Source organism: Carcharodon carcharias, chromosome 21 (genome assembly GCF_017639515.1).
Source record: "Carcharodon carcharias isolate sCarCar2 chromosome 21, sCarCar2.pri, whole genome shotgun sequence".
Lineage (NCBI taxonomy): Eukaryota > Metazoa > Chordata > Chondrichthyes > Lamniformes > Lamnidae > Carcharodon > Carcharodon carcharias.
This window is the reverse complement of record NC_054487.1, coordinates 26357526-26379503: the sequence shown is the minus strand read 5'-3', so window position 1 is coordinate 26379503 and position 21978 is coordinate 26357526. Positions and strand designations below refer to the sequence as shown.

At 38.0% G+C, this 21978-nt stretch overlaps 1 protein-coding gene across 1 annotated transcript in view; it reads right to left on the bottom strand.

Annotated features, from left to right (window-relative positions):
* Positions 1–8250: 8250 nt before the first annotated feature.
* The window catches only part of mkrn1 (makorin, ring finger protein, 1), a 98678-nt gene continuing 84950 nt past the window's right edge, over positions 8251–21978 (bottom strand). The window contains exons 6-8 of the mRNA XM_041215592.1: positions 20783–20893; positions 11362–11506; positions 8251–10345 (exon numbers count right to left, since the gene is read on the bottom strand). Coding sequence (XP_041071526.1) covers positions 10136–10345; positions 11362–11506; positions 20783–20893 — 466 coding nt within the window. The 3' untranslated portion in view covers positions 8251–10135. The remainder of the gene's footprint in view (positions 10346–11361; positions 11507–20782; positions 20894–21978) is intronic.

Below are 21978 nucleotides of genomic sequence, written 5' to 3'. Positions count from 1 at the left end.
AAACATTCACAGATGGAGCTTAATGTTCACCAGATTGATTCCGGGGATGGCAGGATTGTAGTACGAGGAGAGATTGGGCTGTATTCACTGGAGTTTAGAAGAATGAGAGGGGATTTCATTGAAACATATAAAATTCTGACAGGGATGGATAGACTGGATGCAGGGAGATGTTTCCTTTGGCTGGGGGCGGTGGTCTAGAACAAGGGTTTACAGTCTCACGATACAGGTTAGGCCATTAGGACTGAGATGAGTAGAAACTTCTTCACTCAGAAGGTGGTGAACCTATGGAATTCTCTACCACAGAAGGCTGTGGAGGCCAGTCACTGAATATATTTAGGAAGGAAATAGATAGATTTCTGGACTCTAAAGGTGCCAAGGGGCGTGGGGAGAGAGACGGGATATGGCGTTGAGATAGAGGATCAGCCATGATCAAAATTGAATGGCGGAGCAATCTCAAAGGGCCAAATGATCTACTCCTTCTCCTATTTTCTATGTTTCTAATGTGGATCTAAGATAGAGCAGAGTATTTTCCAAATGGCAAGAAGCTAGGAACTGTTGATAAGCAGAGATTTAGAGATCCAAGTACTGATTAGTTAGTTGAAGGTTAAAAAAATGATAAAGGCTAACAGAATGTTGGCCTTATCTCAAGAAAGCTAGAATAAAAAGGGGTGGAAGCTATGTTACAGCTGTACAGAGCTCTGGTGAGAGCCCATCTCAAGGTCTGAATTCAATTCTAGGCACCACACCTTTGGAAGGATACACTGGCCTTAGAGAGGGTGTAGTGTACATTCACTAGAATGATACCGGGCTAAAAAGGTTAAATTATGAAGCCCTCATAGTACATGACTAAGTTTGTATTCCCTGGAGTGTGGGAAATCAAGGGGTGATCCAGTTGAAGTATTTAAGATGGTTAAAGGATTTGAAGGGTTAAATGGAAATAAACTATTTCTTTTGGAGGAAGAGTCTAGAACAAGGAGATATAGCCTTAAAAAATATTTTCCCCAAAAAGCTGTTAAGGCTAGATCAATTAAAAATTTCAAACTGAGATTGATAAATATTTGTTAGGCAAGAATAATAAGAGCCACAGAAGGCAGGTAGATGGAGTTAAGATACAGATTAGCCATGATCTATTTGAATGTCAGAACAGCCTCATGGGCTGAATGGCCTACTCTTGTTCCTATATTCCTAAATTCACTTGACTATCAATTACTAACTGCATAGAGCTATTAAACCAAGGAAGATGTTGGTGTAAAAGCTGAGGGCAAGGAGAAACAAATGTTTGCAGTAAGAATCTTACCTTAAAATTTAAATAATCCACTTTTTCAAAAGTGTTGGCATTGGCTCAGTTAATATGATTAGGGGAGAATGAAACTTTGGGACTTTCAATTAATAATCTTATCACAAAATGATACCTCTTCTTTCGGGATTTTAGGAAAAGGAAACTGTATGCAGATCAAGAAAACTTCAGTGTCAATACTAATGAATGATTTAAATAACCTTAACTTTACTGGTGTTGTAAAACTATTGAAACTATAATCTGAACAATGATCTTCTTGGCTTAGATTCTAATATCTCAGTTTTTCATCTTGATTACCCACAGATATTTGAATTTTGTCCTCTTAAAGAGCACTATATTCAGAAAAGGAATGAGATTATCTGCTCCCAGGTCCCTGCCATTCTCAATTGATAATTGCATAGTGTTTGTAAGCACCACAGTTTCTCATAATTTCACATCTTGCTCTCATCTGGCCCTAGGAATAATTCTCTTGGTACTTCCCTCAGGAAGCCCAGTTGAAAACAGGGTGTTCCATTCTGAGGAATTGAAGGTTCAGTCTCATGCAGTATCATTCTACAGCATAAGTACCAACTTTCATCTGGACATCACAGGTATACATATATAGTTTTGATAAATATAATTTTAAATTCAAGTTGCATTTGGTGTTCACCAAAGTCAGTGGATACATTAACTGTCTTCTTTGTTCTTTGCAATGTTGCTAATTCAAAATATTAAGAAAAAATGATGAAACCTTGAATAAACTGTCAGAGAAAGGTAATCCAGAGATTTTTCTTTTCTTCGTCCTGTTAAATTTATTGCATTTTAAACTATTAAATTATACAAATGATGTGAAAATTAAACTTCAATCAATAGGCCATTTGAACATAAAATTTAAACCCAAATCATCTTGATTACAAATTAAACACCTGGAGACAACTACGCTATTCGAATCGATGGACCTTTGATTACAAAGTGATTGCTCTCAAGTGCTCTGGTATAAGAATGATCATGCAGATTTGATGAACTGGTTGAAGGAGTAAAAGTCATCAGCGTTACTTTTTGGCAGTGGGATCAATTATAGATTTACTATATCTTGCTTGATTTTGCTGGCAATTATAGTGCTCTGGATTGTTCTCTCAGCTAGTATTTTTATTTGAAACTGCACTACTTTTATGTCTAGACTAATAGCTTTGTTGTATTTTCAGTGGAAAATCATGAATTCCATTAGTGACAGTTTCTCCAAAAAAAAGTCCAAACAGCAATGTTGGCATGCAACTTCTCAACATTCATGATTATAATGATTGAATTGCTTCAAATTTAGCCAATTACCCATGTGAAGTTTGAGTTGTGTACAAAGGAGCATGCAGCATTATAACACCCTATTAACCAGTTTCCAACATTTTGACATCAGATGCTAGCAAAACATAAATTAAAAATTTTTTAAATTATTTTGTTCTATGTTTAAGGACAATTTTCTTTAATGCCTCTTTTGTATGAAATCTCAACAATGAATTAGAGTTAGACTGTAAAATTGAAGTCAATATCCAAAGGTGGGAAATCTGGACACATTTCCACATAATATGCCAAACACTAAGCTATACTGAATTGTTTGCCAAATTGTACACGAACAGAGATAATGTCAACAGTAAACAAAAGCTCCTGAAGCAGACAACATTCACTTAAAAAAAACTCACCAAACTCATTGCATTGAGCTTTCAGCATTTTTCCACTAGTTAATCACTTAGATTGCAATAAAGCACAAGTTCAAAATTTCAATAAAATTAGCAGCTATGGCTGAAGAGGAGATGAGGATAAGGTAATACAAAGTTTCAAAAATTATGCATGTTTAAAAGCTTTGAAATGAAATTATTTCGGTACACAAAGACTCAATGATTTAATTTGTCTCCATTAAGAACGGCTGGTGAATTGCTTTATCTGTGACTGATGGACCACTTTGTGGACATAATGGAAATAAAAGATGAGATCTATTTGACAAAACAGCATAAGTGTAACTATTTACAGTTTCAAAGCCAAATAGATTAAAAATAACAACTTAACTCAAAAGCACTTCAATACTTTTCTCAAGATATGGCATTTTTCATACATTACTGGAGCAACCTGGCCATGTTTACATGAGAAAACTAATGTACAGAACAACATCCTGTTAAGGTACTTTTTGCCATCAGCTTCATCGGGATTTTCTGCACTCCCTGCACAGCATAGTAGGTTGGCATATCCAGGATATGTAGATTTTACCCCATGTCGATCTAGAAGGAAGATAACATAAGGAACTCCCCCACAACACCTGGGGCTGTGGCCAGATGTATGGACAATAGCAGATCATTTAAATAATTATTACAACTCTACAAATACAGAAATATTGATTTCTGAGAAAAAGGAAATTCCAGTCTTGAAAGCTGGTTTGCCTGTGGCCTTTGCGCACAATCAAGGAAAATGGTAATTTTTTGTTGTTGCAGAGAAGTTGTCTGGCACTCTGGATATGTCTGGACTATATTCACTGTCAATCTTCTAGTCATGAAGTTGTTCAAAAGATTGATTAAGGGTCTTGGCTCCAATGTTGTCCACTCCGGACCAATGTTGTACCAGTAATGTCACCCTGTAATTCAAATACATTTGGGCAAGCAGTGTCACAACACCAAGTGAACAGAGAGTGAGCTAATGTACCAGAAAACTACTAATGCTGTCTGCTCAGATATGCACCAAATGAAAAAAATATTCACAAATGAAAAAAAGTCACAAGCACGAATCATAATTCAAAGCTCATTGATGTACCAACTGGATTCATCTTCAGTCCCCTGAATTAATTTATTTGTCCTGTAATATGGTGCCCCTGCCTTCATCCATTAGCTGTACAGGGAAATGTCACCAGTATCATTATAGAAATGATGGCTGGAGCAAGACTCCAAGGATCTTTTTCTATTGAGGCCACTTCTGCTGACCCAGAGCCAAGGCCATTTTATTCCTCATCAATTTAAACAAGAAAGTCTTGTGGGCAAGACCACTATCAATGTAGGTTTGACTGCAGTGATCTCACAAAAATTGAGTATTTGGAGAAAATACAAATGTACTGCTTTCCTATGATTATTGTTTTGCAAAGAGTAACAGATCTTTGAATGATTGTGAAATAACTTGCAGATAAGAATCTTTGGTCATAGAATCTTATAAAGGTCATACTCTATTTTGTTTCCAAATAAGATTCCTTGCCCTTTACAAAAATGCAGTGTTCTTGGAATATACCAAGTGCCTGCAGGGAGGCTGTGAGACCTTTCAGAAAGGAAATCTGTAAAATCAGCTACTTAAACTATGATGCCACTTAACAGTTGCATGGTACTGTTTTAAACTCATGCATTAAAGTGTAGAGAAAACCATCCCATGCACCTATTGTATCACCAAGCAGTAAATCCACCTGTAACAGGTTTATTGGTTTACTGAGTAAACCTAGATATTTTTCCCTTGTGTTAGTTTTAATGAAACTGTAAATACATTCTAAATAGAGAAAATATGGGGTACATTTCAATTCAGAAACGTGTCTCTTGGTGATTCAAGTTCACATTGATGTGCACTGTACTGTCTATTGAAGACATTTAGAACAAATTCTGGTAAGGTTACGTTACAAAAGCAAAATACTGTAGGTGCTGAAAATCTCAAATAAAAACAGAAAATGCTGAAAATACTGGGCAGATGTGATAGCATCTGCCTAGAAAGAAACAGGCTGCCAGGTATAGAAAAATAGATATCACAGGATGGCTATAGCACAGGAGACAGCCAATCAGCTGTATTGTCTGTGTTGGCTCTTTGCAAGAGCCAGTCACCTCATGCCACTCCTCTGCCTTTTCCCCATAGCCCTGAAAATCGTTCCCCTTCAGGTGATCCAATTCTCTTTTGAAAGTCACAATTGAATCTGCCTCCACCACACTCTCAGACAGTGCATTCCAGATCCCAAATTGCTCACGGTGTAATTTTTTTTCCTCATATTGCCTTTTTTTCTTTTGCCAATCACCTTAAATCAGTGTTATCTGGTTTTCAATCCTTCCACAAATGGGAACTGCCGATCCCCATCTAATCTGTCCAGATTCATGATTTTGAATATCTCTATCAAGATGCAACAGTTTTAAAGGAAGTACTGAGGTAGGGGAAAGGGGAGGGGAGGAAAAGAACAAATTGAAATGTTTTTGATAGGGTGGAAGGCAGGAGAAATGAAATGGCAAAAGAGATAATGGTGCAAGGCTAAAGTGGCTGGTACTGAGACAAGAAGCAAACAGTGGAGGTGGTGTAAATGGGAAAATGCAGAATCATCAATAACAGCTACTGTCCAAAAATAAACAAAACAAAAGGGGAGCAGAGGTAATGATCTGAAATTGCTAAGCTTAGTGTTGAGTCAGGAAGGCTGTGAAGTGCCAAAGCTGTATTAATCTTGGCCTTAATGAAACTTCAAACTAGAAAAGAATGGGATGATTCCAGTCAGATTAGACTTTGGTACCTATTTTCTTCCAGAATGGGCAAATAAACAAATAAAATTCAACATGGCAAACTGTGATATGGTTCATTTTGATGGGAGGAATAAGGAGGCCTCTTTATTCTTTGGGAGGTAACAAACTAAAAAGGGTAGAGGAGCAGAGACCTGGGTATACTGTTAATTTTTTAAAAATTCATTCATGGGATGTCAGCTCAACATTTGTTGCCCATCCCTAATTGCTCTAAGAAGGTGATGGTGAGCCAGCTCTTAAACCACTGCTGACTGTATGGTACACACAGTTCTATTAGAGAGGGACTTCCAGGTTTTTGACCTAGCAACAGTGAAGGAGCTGTAATATATTACCAAGGCAGGATGGTGTGTGGCTTGGAATGAATTTGCAGCTGGTGGTGTTCCCATTAAGTCTGTTGCCCTTATCCTTCTAGGTGATGTAGGTCACTGGTTTGGAAGCTGCTGTCGAGGGAAGCTTCGTGAGTTGCTGCAGTGCATCTTGTAGCTGTTATTGATGATTCTGCATTTTCCCATTTACACCACCTCCACTGTTTGCTTCTTGTCTCAGTACCAGCCATTTTAGCCTTGCACCGTTATCTCTTTTGCCATTTCATTTCTCCTGCCTTCCACCCTATCAAAAACATTTCAATTTGTTCTTTTCCTCCCCTCCCCTTTCCCCTACCTCAGTATTTCCTTTAAAACTGTTGCATCTTGATAGAGATATTCAAAATCATGAATCTGGACAGATTAGATAGGAACAGGCAGTTCCCATTTGTGGAAGGATTGAAAACCAGATAACACTGATTTAAGGTGATTGGCGTGCTGGTGGTGGTGGGAGTGAAATATCTAAGGTGGAAGATGGGGTTCTGATCAAGTGAGCTGCTATGTCCTGAATGGTGTCGAGTTTCTTGAATGCTGTGTTGGAGCTGCACTCATCCAGGAAAGTGGAGATAAAACACAAACTAGCAACACAGAGTATAAAGTATGTTTCTACAGGAAGAAGATACAAAAGCAGGGAGGCAGTGTTAAATTTATTTAAGAGCCTTGGTTAGACCACACTTGAATAGTGTGGTCTTCATACTACAAAAATGATATTAGTAAGTGCTGAAAAGATTTGCAAAGACCAGAATTGAGAGGATGCAACCATCAGGAACGATTGGGCCGGCTAGGGCTCTTTTATCTGGAAAAAGGAAAAGCTTAAGGTGACCTGATAGAGGCCTTCAAAGTTGTTCCATAGTTCAGTTGGTGGATGTGAAGAAACTGTTTCCATTGGAGGACACTTCCAAAGATACTCTTTGGGATGGGGAGACAGAAAAATGTGTTTGGATCTGGTCGTTAAAGGTAACATTCCAAGGACAACATTCAGATCTTGAAGAACATGCTGAATATATACAGCCCTGTTTGATGGCACAGGATGATTGTAGTTCTGATAAAGCTTCTGGACAGGAAAGCCTGGACCAATGTTGGAAAATCTTGAAATTGATCAATCTGTCAATCTGGGAATCACTCAAAAATGAAATTGTTGGCAGTGTAGAGCTGTTAAATAGTTGCTTGATTTTCTCACTGCCGAGGGCCTTCCTACTAAACTACATCTGGAGAAGCTGCTGCTGCAATTATCGTACAAAAATGCACAACCAACCTAGCTAGCAGAGAATGGTCCCATGGGTTATCAATCTTTCTTGAAAATTGAGAGTCACTCATGACAGACGATGGGTATGGGGAGATTCTAAAGCAAAGGCAGGTATTATTCATGAATGATCCCAGACAGAACTTGGTCCCAGCTTGGATTGGGTTATGTGCTGAACACATCCAACACAATGGATTTGGTGGAATGCAATATGCGCCTCACTAGCAACAAGAAGTTAACTTAGTTAACTGGTGCCAATGTTTGTTCTTTTTCTTCTTGAACGAAATATTGGTTAATGTGGTTCTCAATTCAGTATAAACAGAATACCATGTAGTTATGGCAATACACAATAGTGGAATATATACAATTAAGATAACGCCCATTATGTTCTTTTAGAGTGCATTTCACATAGGACTATTCCAATTGGTAAATGGGGGAAACTTCCAAGCTTTCAGCGTAGGTAAGATTTAAATCTAGGGCCTACAGGTGAAAGGACAGCATTCTGAAACTGCTTGAGTACAACCTTAGCTTTAAAAATATAAATGAAGATTCTAAACTTATGGAACTATTAAATCAAATGCAAATTGCTGCTGCACAGTATATGACGAGTAGCATACTAAACAGCCAACAATTTTTTGTAACATCCCTGAGTTTTAGACACTAAGACATAAGGGTGCATATTTAAATAAGCTATCCATTTGACACTGCTACTTGAGCTGTTTTAACTACAAATCTGCCTTTCAATTCATTATGATAGTCCACCTATCATTCACAATTTGTTATTGATCATCCCCATAAAGTATATGAGCACCTTGACTTTTTTTTAAAATCCAGGATATACACAGGACATTTACAACATGGTTTAGAGCAAAAGGTATTTATTTAGAAAAATGCTGTTTTATACTTGTAATATGACAGTTTAAAGGGTATTTCTTTCAGCTACATTTCCAGAAGTAACTGGTCTCAAACTTTGAGAATATACATTCCCTCCCACTTACATTGCCAAGATCATCAGGCTCACAACAGCAAACCTCTTCTCAAATTCAGCTCTCACGTGCAGTTCCACAAAGAGGAAAACAGGGCTAATATGCATTGTCACGTATCCATGTCATGCCACAATTACTCAGATTCTCATGCTTCCATTAAAAATATTCACTGAATCCTAATGTCCTGTGAAGGAGAATAGGAACATGTATCCTAGTTTTCAGTCTGCATTGGGTTCATATTGCGCAAATACCCATGAAGCCAGAGACTGAGAATGTGGAGTTTAATTATTATAATACAAGATGGCAGAAATTGGTACGTTTGACTGAATCTCATTCATTTATGACTCACAGCATATTCAACTAATGCATCTTAATTAGTTAACAGGTGAGCATTTGTAAAGGAGAGAATGGTGGCATTTAATCTGCCTTAATCTGTAAATTTACACATTTATAACCTGCAGTTGATGAATTTGCTACTTTACAAAAGATTCACCCTGGCCGTTCCCAAACATCAGATTGAGTCAGTATTACAAGACGACCCTATTTTAATGTTAAGAATCCAAATGAAATCTGAACTGAAATCAGTCAGATAAACTTGTTACAAGATATAAAATGAGACTTATATGAAAAAGGGATAAATAACAAGACTTTGGTAATTCCCATAATTTTGTGTCATTATTTTTATCTAGATTAGATGAAGGATTTAAATAAGCTAACTAACTAGGAAATGTCAGTCAGAACAGCCAATTGTTAATAAATAAAAAAAAAACTGTAATACATGGAACAGTTAACCTCACATTTCTTATGGAATCTGATAGTGCTATATCGTGTTGTTTTGCTTTCATTAATGCCATCAATACACTTCACCATAGTAAACAGTCTTTTCCAAACAGGGTACATACTTAAAGAGGGAATCTTAGCAGTAGGATTCCTTTTCAAAATTGAACAACTGAAAATAATTCTGATTAACATCCTTTTCTTTCTGATCTATTTGAGTTTATCTTAAAAATATTTTTGTATAAACTGAGCGCGGATGATGTATTTGATGAGAATTGGTTGGGAGTTGCTGAGTCATACAGCATTAGGGAACAAATAATTCCTAACACACAGTAGTCTGATCATCTCAACAGTGTATGAGTAATTCAGCTCCCTCATACGCTGGACTCAAGTCACTCCTCTAAGCCAAGTTCTCCTGAGCTCTACCAGATTACTATATAAAATTAAAAAAAATAGAAAGACAGGCAAAAAACCATGGTTGTTAATCATAATTATTTTATACTTTGACTTTTAAAAAGGCCACTGACTGCACGACATCCTCTTTAAAACAAACATAGTTATGTGGAGAGGGCATTGTATAGGAATAACACAAGCTATAAAATGAGTTAAGGTGTGTGGTCCCTTGTTGGTTTCAGGCTTTTGTGCATTAAGTGGTCATATCGCTTTCATAACCACCAAGGACAGACACCTCTCTTAAGTCAAGTACTTAAACTCAACTCTTATTCCACATGAATAAATAAAGCCAATTGCTATATTTATCCTCCAGGTTATCACCTTTAGTAAAGCAAGTTAATTTAACTTATATTTAGTAAGGAACAAGTTTCTTTTTTGATGCACTACCGACAAGAACTCTGCACAAACGTCCAAAGTGAAACTGCACCCAGAATGCCTGGCCTGCCTAAGACATATGGCACTGCCACAACACAGGAAAAGCTACTGTCTAAAAAACAATGAACAAGACAGTCCAAAATCCACAATGGGTGCTATAGGTCAAACTCATAATAATCAACATCCATTTCATCATGGAACAAGTCCCACTCATCATCAGAATCTGAGAAGTCATCATCATGGCCATCTGCCAAAAGCATAAGCAGAACTTCACCGAGCTCAAAGGTGACCATTTCATCATCTTCATAGGAATCAGCATTTTCTCTCTCTTCAATGAAATCCCAAAAATGTGTCCTCCGTTGGTTCTGTGATAAAACATATGTAATTGTAAACAAATGAAAAATGCTTTGAATTAGCAACATCTCAAACATTGTATCAGCTTCCAAAGGATATTGTTAGCTGTTAAAAAGGCTACTATTTTAGACAAATGATTTCCTTTCACCCTACGCAACAGCTGAAAAGAAACTGAGTGTATTAGTTCAGGCTCAGTATTACCAGTCTGTACGGACAGGCATTAAGACTACTCGCTGTCAGCAAGGCAATGATGTGTGAAATTTCTGTTTGCACATGTTCACATTTTGAAGAGATTAAGTAACAATAGGACAGGGAAGAGACCAATGGAAACAAACTGAATCTTAATTTTGTCACCAGATTGTACTGGCGTAAAAACCAGTGAGGTGCAACTGATGTAAACCAGGTCAATTTAGCTATACTAATCAACATGAAATATTGCATTTCAATTAACTTCCAATCCAATCAGATCTCCAAAAGAGCATAATTCTATTACCACTTTACTAAAGACCTCAACTTGTAAGATTTGGCATTCTAACTTTTTGTATATATTTATACCATACTAACCTACTAATGCTAAACAGTAAATGTACATGAAAAGTGTCAAAAACACACTTGGAGTAGCAAACAAAGGAAATCTGTGCCAACTCTATCTGAATTTGACACTGCATCATTTAATCTGTAGGAAACAATGCAAAGCATGAAATGGCATCACTCATCGGGAAACCAAATATAAAAAACATCTACCAAAAGCAAAATACTGCAGATGCTGGAATTCAGATATAAAAACAGAAAATGCTGGAAATACTGAGCAGGTCTGGCAGCATCGATTTGGAAAGAAACAGAGTTAACGCTTCAAGTTGTGACTTTTCATCAGAACTGAACCTACATTATACTAAATACGTTGTTGAAGGATGTTTCACCTTATCTCCCTATAATTCATTCAAAACAGCTCTTAAGTGAAAGTATTAGCAAAATGATGACATTCTTAATCAAAACTCACTTGTTTAACATATGGTAATATACTTACTCGATATCTACCCATTGATCCAATTGGCTTCCTCTGTGGTTGCAATTCTTCCAGACGGCCATCAGGGTATGCATGTTTGTAGAAACAGTTCCCCCCAAAGGGACAAGTGCCACGTCCCTGATCAAAGTATCGACATGCCTTGTTGCTGCAGAGCAAACAAAAAATAATTTTTCAATACTGAGAACTCATTCTTTATCTGGCGACAGAAGCCAGTAAAACAGCGTTAGATCAATTTCATCATTAACAAGCACATTTATAATGCAACATGTTTAAATGTGTAATGAAAGCAGATAATTCTGGAAATATTCAACCGGTCAAGCAACAACTGTGGAGACAGAAACAGTTTCAGGTTGATTACCTTTCTGATGATGCTTCCTGACCTCCTGAGTATTCCAGCATTTTCTGTATTCATTTCAGAATTCCAGCATCCAAAAGTATTCGGCTTTTCGCTTTACATTTAAATGTGTATTTTTGACTATGCTCCACCATATAATACCCTCCGGTGTCAGCTAATAACTCACTCCAAGTCAACCCAATGCTAATCTTCAGCCAATTAATTTAAAGTGTGACAGTACAGCTCAGAATAACTTCCTTGATGATTTACACTCAGTTGGCAAAAATACTGAGAAGCTAGTCATAAGTATGAGCCCACCCTCTCCCAGCATTGTAACATGATTCTAAGAATAAATAATGAATAGAGTGGGCATATAAGAACATGGAAATATGACAAGAACCAAACCATTAGTAATGAAGAATGCAAAGTTGATAGCTTTTCTGGGGTTTTACTTGATTTACTTCGTTAGGAGGAGAGAGAGAGAGAGTGGGGGGGGGGGGGGGGGGGGAGGGAGATTTTGAAGAATATAGTAGGTATACATAATTGTCCCGCAATTACCTGGAAAGTTTACAATGCAAGAGTGGAGATGCACTGAATTTTCTGCAAGGAAATTTACAGAACTGATTCACAGTGGCTGATAAGTTGCACCACACGCCTGAATCCACCGTAAACCCATTCAACTCATTAGCTCAGCTTTACGCCAATGAAAAACAAAATGTGAATACAAGTTTCTTGCATTTACATCAGTTCTGAATGGATGTAATGTTTTTCTTAAATTTCTGTTTATTAATTTTTAATAATCATAAGTAACAGTACAGGAAAATAGCTCACAGTACAGCAATAATTTGATTCTCTCTTTCTTTTCCAAATGTAAGTGTAAGAGAAAGGAAAAGAGAAGTAGGAGGAGAAGAAAAAGGAAAGAAAAGATACCCTCCACAGCACCCCCCAAAAAATGAGAAAATCAACGATAAACATAGGTCAGATATAGGTTCACATGATGTAATACATACAACCTCATTAGGGTCAGTTATATGAAAGTAGAGAGCAGTGGTTCCTCAAGATAACCTAAGAAACGTTGCCAAGCTACATGAAAGCCATCAATGGAGCCTGTTATAGTGTATGTCATTTTCTCAAGTCTAAGATTCCACATAAGATGACATAACCAATTGTTGTGGAGGTGGTGGCATAGTGGTAGTGTCACTGGACTAGAGACCCAAAGCATTGCTCTGGGGACCAGGGTTCAAATCCCACCATGGCTCAAATCCCACCATGGCAAGTGGCAAATTTGAATTCAACGAAAATCTAGAATTAAAAGTCTGCTGATGACCACAAAACCATTGTCTGGTTCACTTTAGGGAAGGAAATCTGCCATTCTTACCTGGTGTGACTCCAGATCCACAGCATCATTTTTTAACTCTTAACTTCCCCCTGAACAAGGGAAATTAGGCCTAGGCAGTGAAGCCCACAACCCATGAAAGAATTTTTAAAAAGATGGGGCAGACTGTTTCCAATTTAATAGAATAATGCTTCTAGCCAATAATGTTGAAAAGGCAAGTGCATCAGTCTGAATTTTTGTAAGAGAGATGCCATTTGGTTTCACTCCAAAGAGTGCTGTAATAAAATGTTCAATGTTGCAACTAAAAATATGAGTGCGATGTAAAATTTTTTGTCCAAAACAAAGCCAATTTAGGAGACGGCCAGTACATATGGGGCGGAATATTGCTGTCAGCATGCAGGAATGAGCCCGACACGCTGACGCGTAAAATGACACGAGATGATGTTGGGCATGCGCCCTGACACCATCACGCGTCATTTCGATATTTCGTTCAGCGGGCTTGCATCAACGGCCTATTAAGGCCATTAAAAAAGTAATTTAACTTATTAACAACTCTGCCCATCCAACCTTAAGGTTGGCGGGCAGGCGAAGAGCCCAAGCGGCTTTCACATTTTTCAGGAAACTGCATCCACGGGCAGGATGAGGTTTCCTGAAGGTTTTATAAAATAATTAAATACATTTTGCAAGCTTCACAAACATGTCCCAGTTCATGTGACACGGTCACGTGAGAGGACGTTTAAATAATTTTTTACTTTATTTTTTTTAAAAGGTTTCATTATCTACTTAATCTCCCTGAGGCAACTCCGTGCCACAGGGAGATTACTGCGCTCTTTTGCATGCATGCGCGAAAGAGCACAGGCCCCAACTCTCCATCCTCCCTCCACCCGCACAGGTCGCACCAGCTGCTTGTTACGCTGAGCAGGCCTTAACTGGCCAGCTGGTATAAAGTGTCAGCATGCAGCCGATCGCGGGCGATGATCGGCTTCACGCCCGCTCCCACCTGCCATAGGAAAAATTCTCCCCATGAATGAGGGGCTGGGGCAGTATGAAATTTATCAAAGGTTAGATCAAAATTTGAATAAATCTTAAATATTTGCACTTTGGATAGGCAGGTGTGATGTAAGATTTTAAATTCCAGCAACCTATGTATTGCACATACAGATGAGGAATGTACACAAGAGAGAACAGAGTTCCAGTTATCTTCTGAATAGTCGGAGTCAAAATCTTGCTCCCAAAGAGTTTTTAAGATAGGAAGCGAAGGGTAGTGTAGTGAAAAAATTGGAGAATATAATTTGGAAATGAACCCCCTAACAAAAGGATTTAGTTCTAATATAATATGTCGGTGATTTAGGGGCAATAAAGGAAACTGGGCAATTTTTTGCGCACAAAGTTTCTGATCTGTAAGTAATGAAAGAAGTGTGTGCGGGGCAGATCATATTTCCGAAAGTCAAAAGAAGCAAAAATATTATTAATGTATAAATTAGCAAGTGTTTTGATGCCTCTTGCGTGCCAGACTTGATAGGCAAAATCACCTAATAAAGGCGGAAATAAATGATCGTCAATAGGGCTGTATAGAGAGAAAAGTTGTAGCCCAAAGTGTGTTCTGAACTGGGTCCAAATTCTAAATGACTGTCTAACGATAGGGTTTGAAGAAAAGTGACTGGTTGAGAAAGGAATGGAGGAGCACAACAGAGCAGGTACAGATGTGGACTGACAGGAGGCTGCCTCCAATTGCACCCATGCTAAACTAGTCGAGTCTGAATGAAGCCAAAAAGAAATATTACGGATATTAGCAGACCAATAATAAAACTGAAAATTTGGAAGTGCCAAACTACCTAAATGCTTGGGTCTTTGTAGAAAACGTTAGGAATTCTGGGTGTTTTCTTATTCCCAAAGAAATTAATTGGGCTATTGCAACAAAAAAAACACTTGGGAATAAACTTTTGGAATGCACCAAAATAAGTATAGAAATTTTGGCAAAATATTCATCTCTAAAGAATTTATACCACCAACTAAAAAAAGGGGTAGGCTAGGCCAACGTGCTAAGTCCTGCTTCAACCAAGGGTCAAAGTTGAGCTTAAAAAAATCTCCAAGGGATCGAATAAGTAAAATTTCTAAATATTTAAAACTGTTTACTGAGACCTTGAAGGGGAGGGAAGAAAGAAGGTAACTCTTTGCAGTAGAGACAATAGGAAAAATTTCACTCTTTTGAAAATGAATCTTAAAACCCGAAATATGACCAAATTGAGAAAACATGTGGGAGAGATGAGGTTGAATCAGAGATGTAAAGAAGCAGTCATCAACATATAGGAAGTGTTTCTACAGAACGCCACCCCATATAACACCCTGTATGTCTCCACAGGTCCACAGTGAAAAAGCCAGAGCTCAATAGCAATAGTGAAAAGTATGGGGGAATTAGGGGACAACCCTGTCTGATACCTCGGTCGAGGTCAAGGAGTTTAGAGTGGATATTATTTGTATGTACTGAGGTAACCGATGAGGAATACAATAGTTTTATCCATTTTATAAAAATGGATCCAAATCCAAATTTTTGAAGTGTGAAGTAAAGGTAGTCCCAGTTCACTCTGTCAAAATCCTTTTCTGCATCCATAGTTATAAGAACCCCAGGGAGAGGCATTGTTGAATGCATATAAATAATATTGAAAAGATGCCTTAAATTAGAGAAGGATTGTCTGCCCTGTATAAAACCTGTCTGGTCAGGAGAGATAATAGATGGAAGGGCAGGTTCAAAACGTGGGGCTTTAGCTAGTATCTTGACATCCGCGCTTAAAAGGGAAATAGGCTGGTATGCAGAGGATCCTTATCCCTCTTTAAAAGAATAGGCAAAGATGCCTCGCACAGCGTAGGAGGGAGCGTTTTAAAGAAAAAGCATTCCGAAAACAGAGACAAAAATAATGGAGAAAGTTGTGATGAAAATTTTTTATAAAATTCTACTGGAAATCCATCAGGCCCTGGTGCCTTATTACTTTGCATGGATTTAATTGCCTTTAGTATTTCACCTTGGTAAAGGGGTACTTCTAACACATTCATAGAGTCAGATGTTAGAGATGGGATATCAATATTATCAAAAAAATTGTGAAATAAACCAGGATCTGAAAAGGAATCTGACAAATAAAAGAGTGGAATAAAAAAGTTTCAATTGACCATTGATCTCCTGATGATCAGTGGTGGTTGACCCTGTTGGAATGGTGATTTCAATAATAAGTTGAGAGGAAGCAGACTGGCAAAGTTGGTGAGCAGATGATACAAAGATAGGTGGAGGGACAGATAGTATCGAGGAGGCGGGGAGGCTGCAGAAGGACTTGGACAGGTTAGGAGATTGGGCAAAGAAGTGGCAGATGGAATACAACGTGGGGAAGTGTGAGGTCATGCACTTTGGTAGGAAGAATAGAGGCATAGACTATTTTCTAAATGGGGAGACAATTCAGAAATCTGGAGTACAAAGGGACTTGGGAGTCCAAGTCCAGGATTCTCTTAAGGTTAACTTGCAGGCTGAGTCAGTAGTTAGGAAGGTAAATGCAATGTTGGCATTTATTTCGAGAGGACTAGAATATAAAAGTAGGGACGTGCTGCTGAGGCTTTATAAGGCTCTGGTCAGACCACATTTAGAATATTGTGAGCAATTTTGGGCCCCGTATCTCAGGAAGGATGTGCTGGCCCTGAAGACGGTCCAGAGGAGGTTCAGGAGAATGATCCCAGGAATGAAAGGCTTAACATATGAGGAACATTTGAGGACTCTGGGTCTATACTCAATGGAGTTTCTGAAGGATGAGGGGGGGATCTGATTGAAACTTACAGAATACTGAAAGGCCTGGATAGAGTGGATGTGGGGAAGATGTTTCTGTTAGTAAGAGAGACTAGGGCCCGAGGGCACAGCCTCAGAGTAAAGGGAAGACCTTTTAGAACAGAGATGAGAGGAAACTTCTTTAGCCAGAGAGTGGTGAATCTATGGAATTCATTGCCACAGAAGGCTGTGGAGGCCAGGTCATTGAGTGTATTTAAGACTGAGATAGATAGGTTCTTGATTGGTAAGGGGATCAAAGGTTACGGGGAGAAGGCAGGAGAATGGGGTTGAGAAACTTATCAGCCATGATTGAATGGCGGAGCAGACTCAATGGGCCGAATAGCCTAGCCTAATTTCTGCTCCTATGTCTTATGGTTCTTTCCTACCAGTTCTTTCACCATGCTCATAGAATGTACCACATGATCTAAGTATAAGCTTTTCTGTTTATTCAATGGAAAGAAGATCAAATTCAGTCTGTGGAGCCAGACGCTGTTTGTGTAATACTGGGCTAGGTGCAATAGCATCCTGCTGGTTAACTAAGAGAATTTGGTCAATCAGTTGGGACAATTTTGAGGTATTGCGTTTGTTAACTTGAGCAGTATATGAAATTACTTATCCACGTAGGTAAGCCTTCACAGTCTCCCAGACAGTAGCAAAGGAAATATCTGGAGTAGAATTAAGTTCCATAAAAGTATCTATTTGCTAGGAAATGGATTTAGTAAAATCCAGGTCCGTCAGAAGAGGAGGATCAAGACGAGAAACAGATTGGTCACAGAGAATAATTTTGCTAAATCTAAGGGGGCATGATCAGAGATCACAGAACTACTGTACGCGCAAGATTGAATAAATGGGAGGAGCCTTGTCAAGGAAAAAATAATTAATATGCGAATAGGTGTGATGAACAGGAGAGAAAAAGGAGTATTGTCTTGCTGATGGGTATAGAAAACATCTTGAATCTACCAATCCGTATGTATCCAGAAAAGGCTGAGGCTGATATTGATATTGTAAAAAATTTTGTAGATGAGCAATCTAAATTTGGGTTAAGAAAGTCTCCTCCAAGAAGTAAGTGAAACGAGTCTAAATCAGGTATGGAAAGAAGAATTTTGAAATGAAACGGTGATCATCCCAGTTGGGTGCATGCACATTAGCTAGTATCAATGGACAGTTAAAAAGTCTGCCTCGCACCATAACATTGTGGCCATTAGGGTCAGCTGTAACCGGAGAGTGAACAAAGGGAATGTCTTTATGGTTTAGAATTGACGCACCTCTCGCTTTACTACGAAAATTAGAATGAAACATCTGCCCAACCCAACCCTTCTGCATTCGCAAATGGTCAGATGTACATGAGTGAGTTCCCTGAAAGAAGGCACTGCCCACTTTCAAATGATATCAATGAGAGAGAACTTTATTTCTTTTAACTGGGTAATGTAGACCTTTCACATTCTAGGTGATAAAATGAATTGGACAACCACTCTGTGAAGCCTTAATATTAGTGGACATTATGATAATAAAAGCATATCAAAGCATATGGCCCCTAAAGGTTAACCATTACAAATAAAGGATTAAGTATTTTTGAATGAGAGCTCATCCACCTGAAGAATGTTAAAAACTAACCAAAAGTATATATGTATATTTGGAAAAGAACAAGAGAGAAAAGAAAAGAGAAGAGAAAAAAAAATAGGAGAAGGAGGAAAGAAAAGCTTACATCACCTCCCCAAACGAGGTGGATGCTACTCCTCACAGCTAGTGTACTATTCATACCTATCTTACCAGTGTGTCTTGAAAAGACAGCCCATGTTAAAGCAATATACAATCAAATATCCAAACAAAAGTATTGTCAAACTCAGCATATGCTAAACAAGGTGCAGAATCTGTCCAGAAGCAACAGTTTTGTAATATAGTACTCAACAAGAAAGGGAGAATATAAAGAGAGATTCAACTCTCAAAGAATTCAATTGCGCATGTGGTAAAAGGTAAAAAAATAAACACCCATAGGGTTTATGTAAAACTTCTCACGATTAATGCAGCTTGCACATAAGATACAAAGAGATTGGTATAACGAGCAAAACTTATCGTGTAACAGAACCATCACGCATAGTTACCTAATTAAGCTTTGAGTACTGCTTTGTCTTGGGTGAAGTCATAATTTGACTTATTAAGAGATGGTACAATTGAATCTTGAAGTAGGCTGAAGCTTCTTGCGGTATGTTGAAAATCTTATTCACTCCGTTGAAAGTTACACGCAGGTGAGCAGGGTGGAGAAGGCCATATTCAAGTCCAGCTTCACAAACTTGGGGCATTAACAGATTCACACAACACGGGGCTAGATCCACATGAGGTCAGGGTAGATAAATATCTTGCTTCCACTAAAATATAGCTGACTCTTTTCATAATTTGTTCCTTCACTCTATAGTGATGCAGTCTTAGTTTTATTGACCTTGGGGGCTAAACATGCTGCAGCCATGATGCCAAAGAGCAATAGACTCGACCGACTACCAGTGGTGAATCGAAACTCTCCTTGCCGAAAACCTCCAAAAGTGCCTCAGTAAGAGTTGCACGGTTTCCCTGTTCTGTACCTTCAGGCACCGAAAGAATCCTTAAGTTTTGTCTTCCACTGCGAAGGTCATCCACCTTCGTCAACAATTTAGTATTTTGGGCTTCCAGCTAGGTGCAGCAGGTCTCCAGATCCGCAATTCTGTTGCTCAAGTCCTCGGCTGATTGTTCAACATCCCACAGCCTTTGACTGAGGGAGGCTACGTAGGCTTGTAGAGTAGCAACAGAGGAATATGATTCCGAAAGGGGACCAGCAAATTCAGCAAGAATAGTGCTCTGTAAGTCAGCAAGTGAGCTGACAGAATTAAATTCAGCATGGGAAACCTGCCATGTTGTTACCAGCTGGGGTATCTGACACTGCAGTCGAAAAAACACCAGGCCCAGTTTCATTCTGATTGCGTCTGCCCCTGTGCTTAGACATTTCTAATGTATGTCGGGCATCAGAATAAGCCCCAAAACACTGATAGTCAAAAAGCTGAACCTTTTTACCCGATATCAATTTTTATAGGGATAAATTAGAGATCGCGGGAGCTGTCTTCAGCCATGTCTTACTCCATTCCCGTCACATGACCTCCCCACCCGAATGGATGCAAATTTACACCCAAAACATAAGCAGAGCATGACCAGCATGATCAGGCGTTTTATAGAAAATTTTCTTTATTTATCCTTACTAAGACCCGCACTGTATTTTCTCATATCTTTAACCACTTCGTGGCGTAAAATCTGAAAAGGAAGAATGTGCAGGATTACAGGGGGAAGGCAGGGGAATGGCACAAGGTGAACTGCTCATTTAGAGAGCCAAACACAATGGGCCAAAAGGTCTCATTCTGTAATGTAACAATTTATTATATTAAAAAGAGAAAAGCTTCCACAATTGCATTTTCTTAAACATGCTTTGCTTCATGCACAAAAAAGCTTGCGTGACGACTTCAAACTTCAATTTCCAGATCAATAAAATTAAAGAAGGGAGGACATTATTCCATACTTTACTCAAGTCCCGACTGCTTTGGCTGATTTCCATTTTTTTTTTAAACATGGTTTTTTACGTATAGGCCTAAAGCTGATGAGATATTGTCAGAAAGATTGGTGTAGAAATCGACAATCAGATTGAGGAAATTCCTGCCTGGTCATTGATGTCATTATCAGCATTACAGTTTTAGACAAAAAAATCTGCAAAAACTGCACAATTCTCTACTACTGAAACTCATGTGCATTGATCTTCTTTCAGAATCAGTGCCTTCAATTTTTATTCTCTCTCCAAAGAGCATTTATGCTGAAGTTCAAAAAAATTAAATTTGGCCAAAATATAGCAACATTTATAATATAGAAACGAGAAAGGGAAGCTGTAATTACAGTAAACATTAGTCTGGAGAAGTGTTTTGGGTAATTTCACCTCATTGCCTCTTTGTACTTCTTGATGAGTTTCTGTTTTTCTTCCTTGTCTTCTACCCAGTATTCACTTGGAATGACAAAATTTGATGTAATTCGACACTCAGGACATGATCTGTAAAATTAAATTCAGGGATAATTAGCATAGGCAATATCATCAAACTGTCTTAAATATCTAAAAGAAAGCTTAAAGGAAAAGGCTCATATTTCTTTTTTCAAAACAGAAAATTACTATAAAATGGAACATATACCTCAGCTGGAAAATGAATTCCAATAATTAGTTAAAATATGCATTGCAGTGTAACAAAATTCTCAAGATGAATCAAAATATAACAATTACCTTTCACATTTTTCAAAATGCCTATGGTGAACTAACACCAAGGAAAGCCAAATGTATTTATCATGTATCTTTTCTCTAAAAGATATATTTGAATTATTTTTGATATATAACATATGTAAACGGCCTACTGATTTTGAGAAAGGCCACTACCTTCCAATAAAGCTTTTCTGTTTCTTCTTGTAATATGACACGATGTGTTCAGAAGATTATATGAAGTGCATCTACAAACAACAATAAATGCATTGAGGCTAACCTACATTACTCACATATTCCAAACAACTCAGCAACAAAGACAGAATCAGAAGGTAGGTTATCTTTCTAACATTTTGATAAAAGCCAATACTGGGGCTGGGGGAAGAAGGTAACATTAAATAGCATGCATTACATAAAAATAATTGTAAACAGTGATGTTACACAGTTTAAAATACTTGAACATAATCTTAGATTACAAGCCAAGCTTCTTCTTGTGATGATTCAGATTTTAAGACTTGTGCAATTAATTTAAGCTCAACATGCTTGACATTACCCAGTGAAACAGTCCAGTTAACCTAAAATTTGATAAGTCATCGCCCTAAACAATTCAATCAGTTATTTTTCTTATTTTAAAGTATGCTGTTAGTTTAGAGCTTTACTTTGAAACTTCTGAAAAAATTAAAATGCACTCCATTAATACTGGAAGTTCTGCACATACTATTATCATTTCTCAAAACTATATGGAATTGTTTAAAATTACTGCTAAACAGAAGGAACTATAAATGGAAAATGTAAATTAGCCCTCTGGCCATAATTTTTCAGACTTCCTTAGACTCGGGGGTGGTGCAAGAGGACAAGAAAATTGCAAACATTATAAAATATTCCAG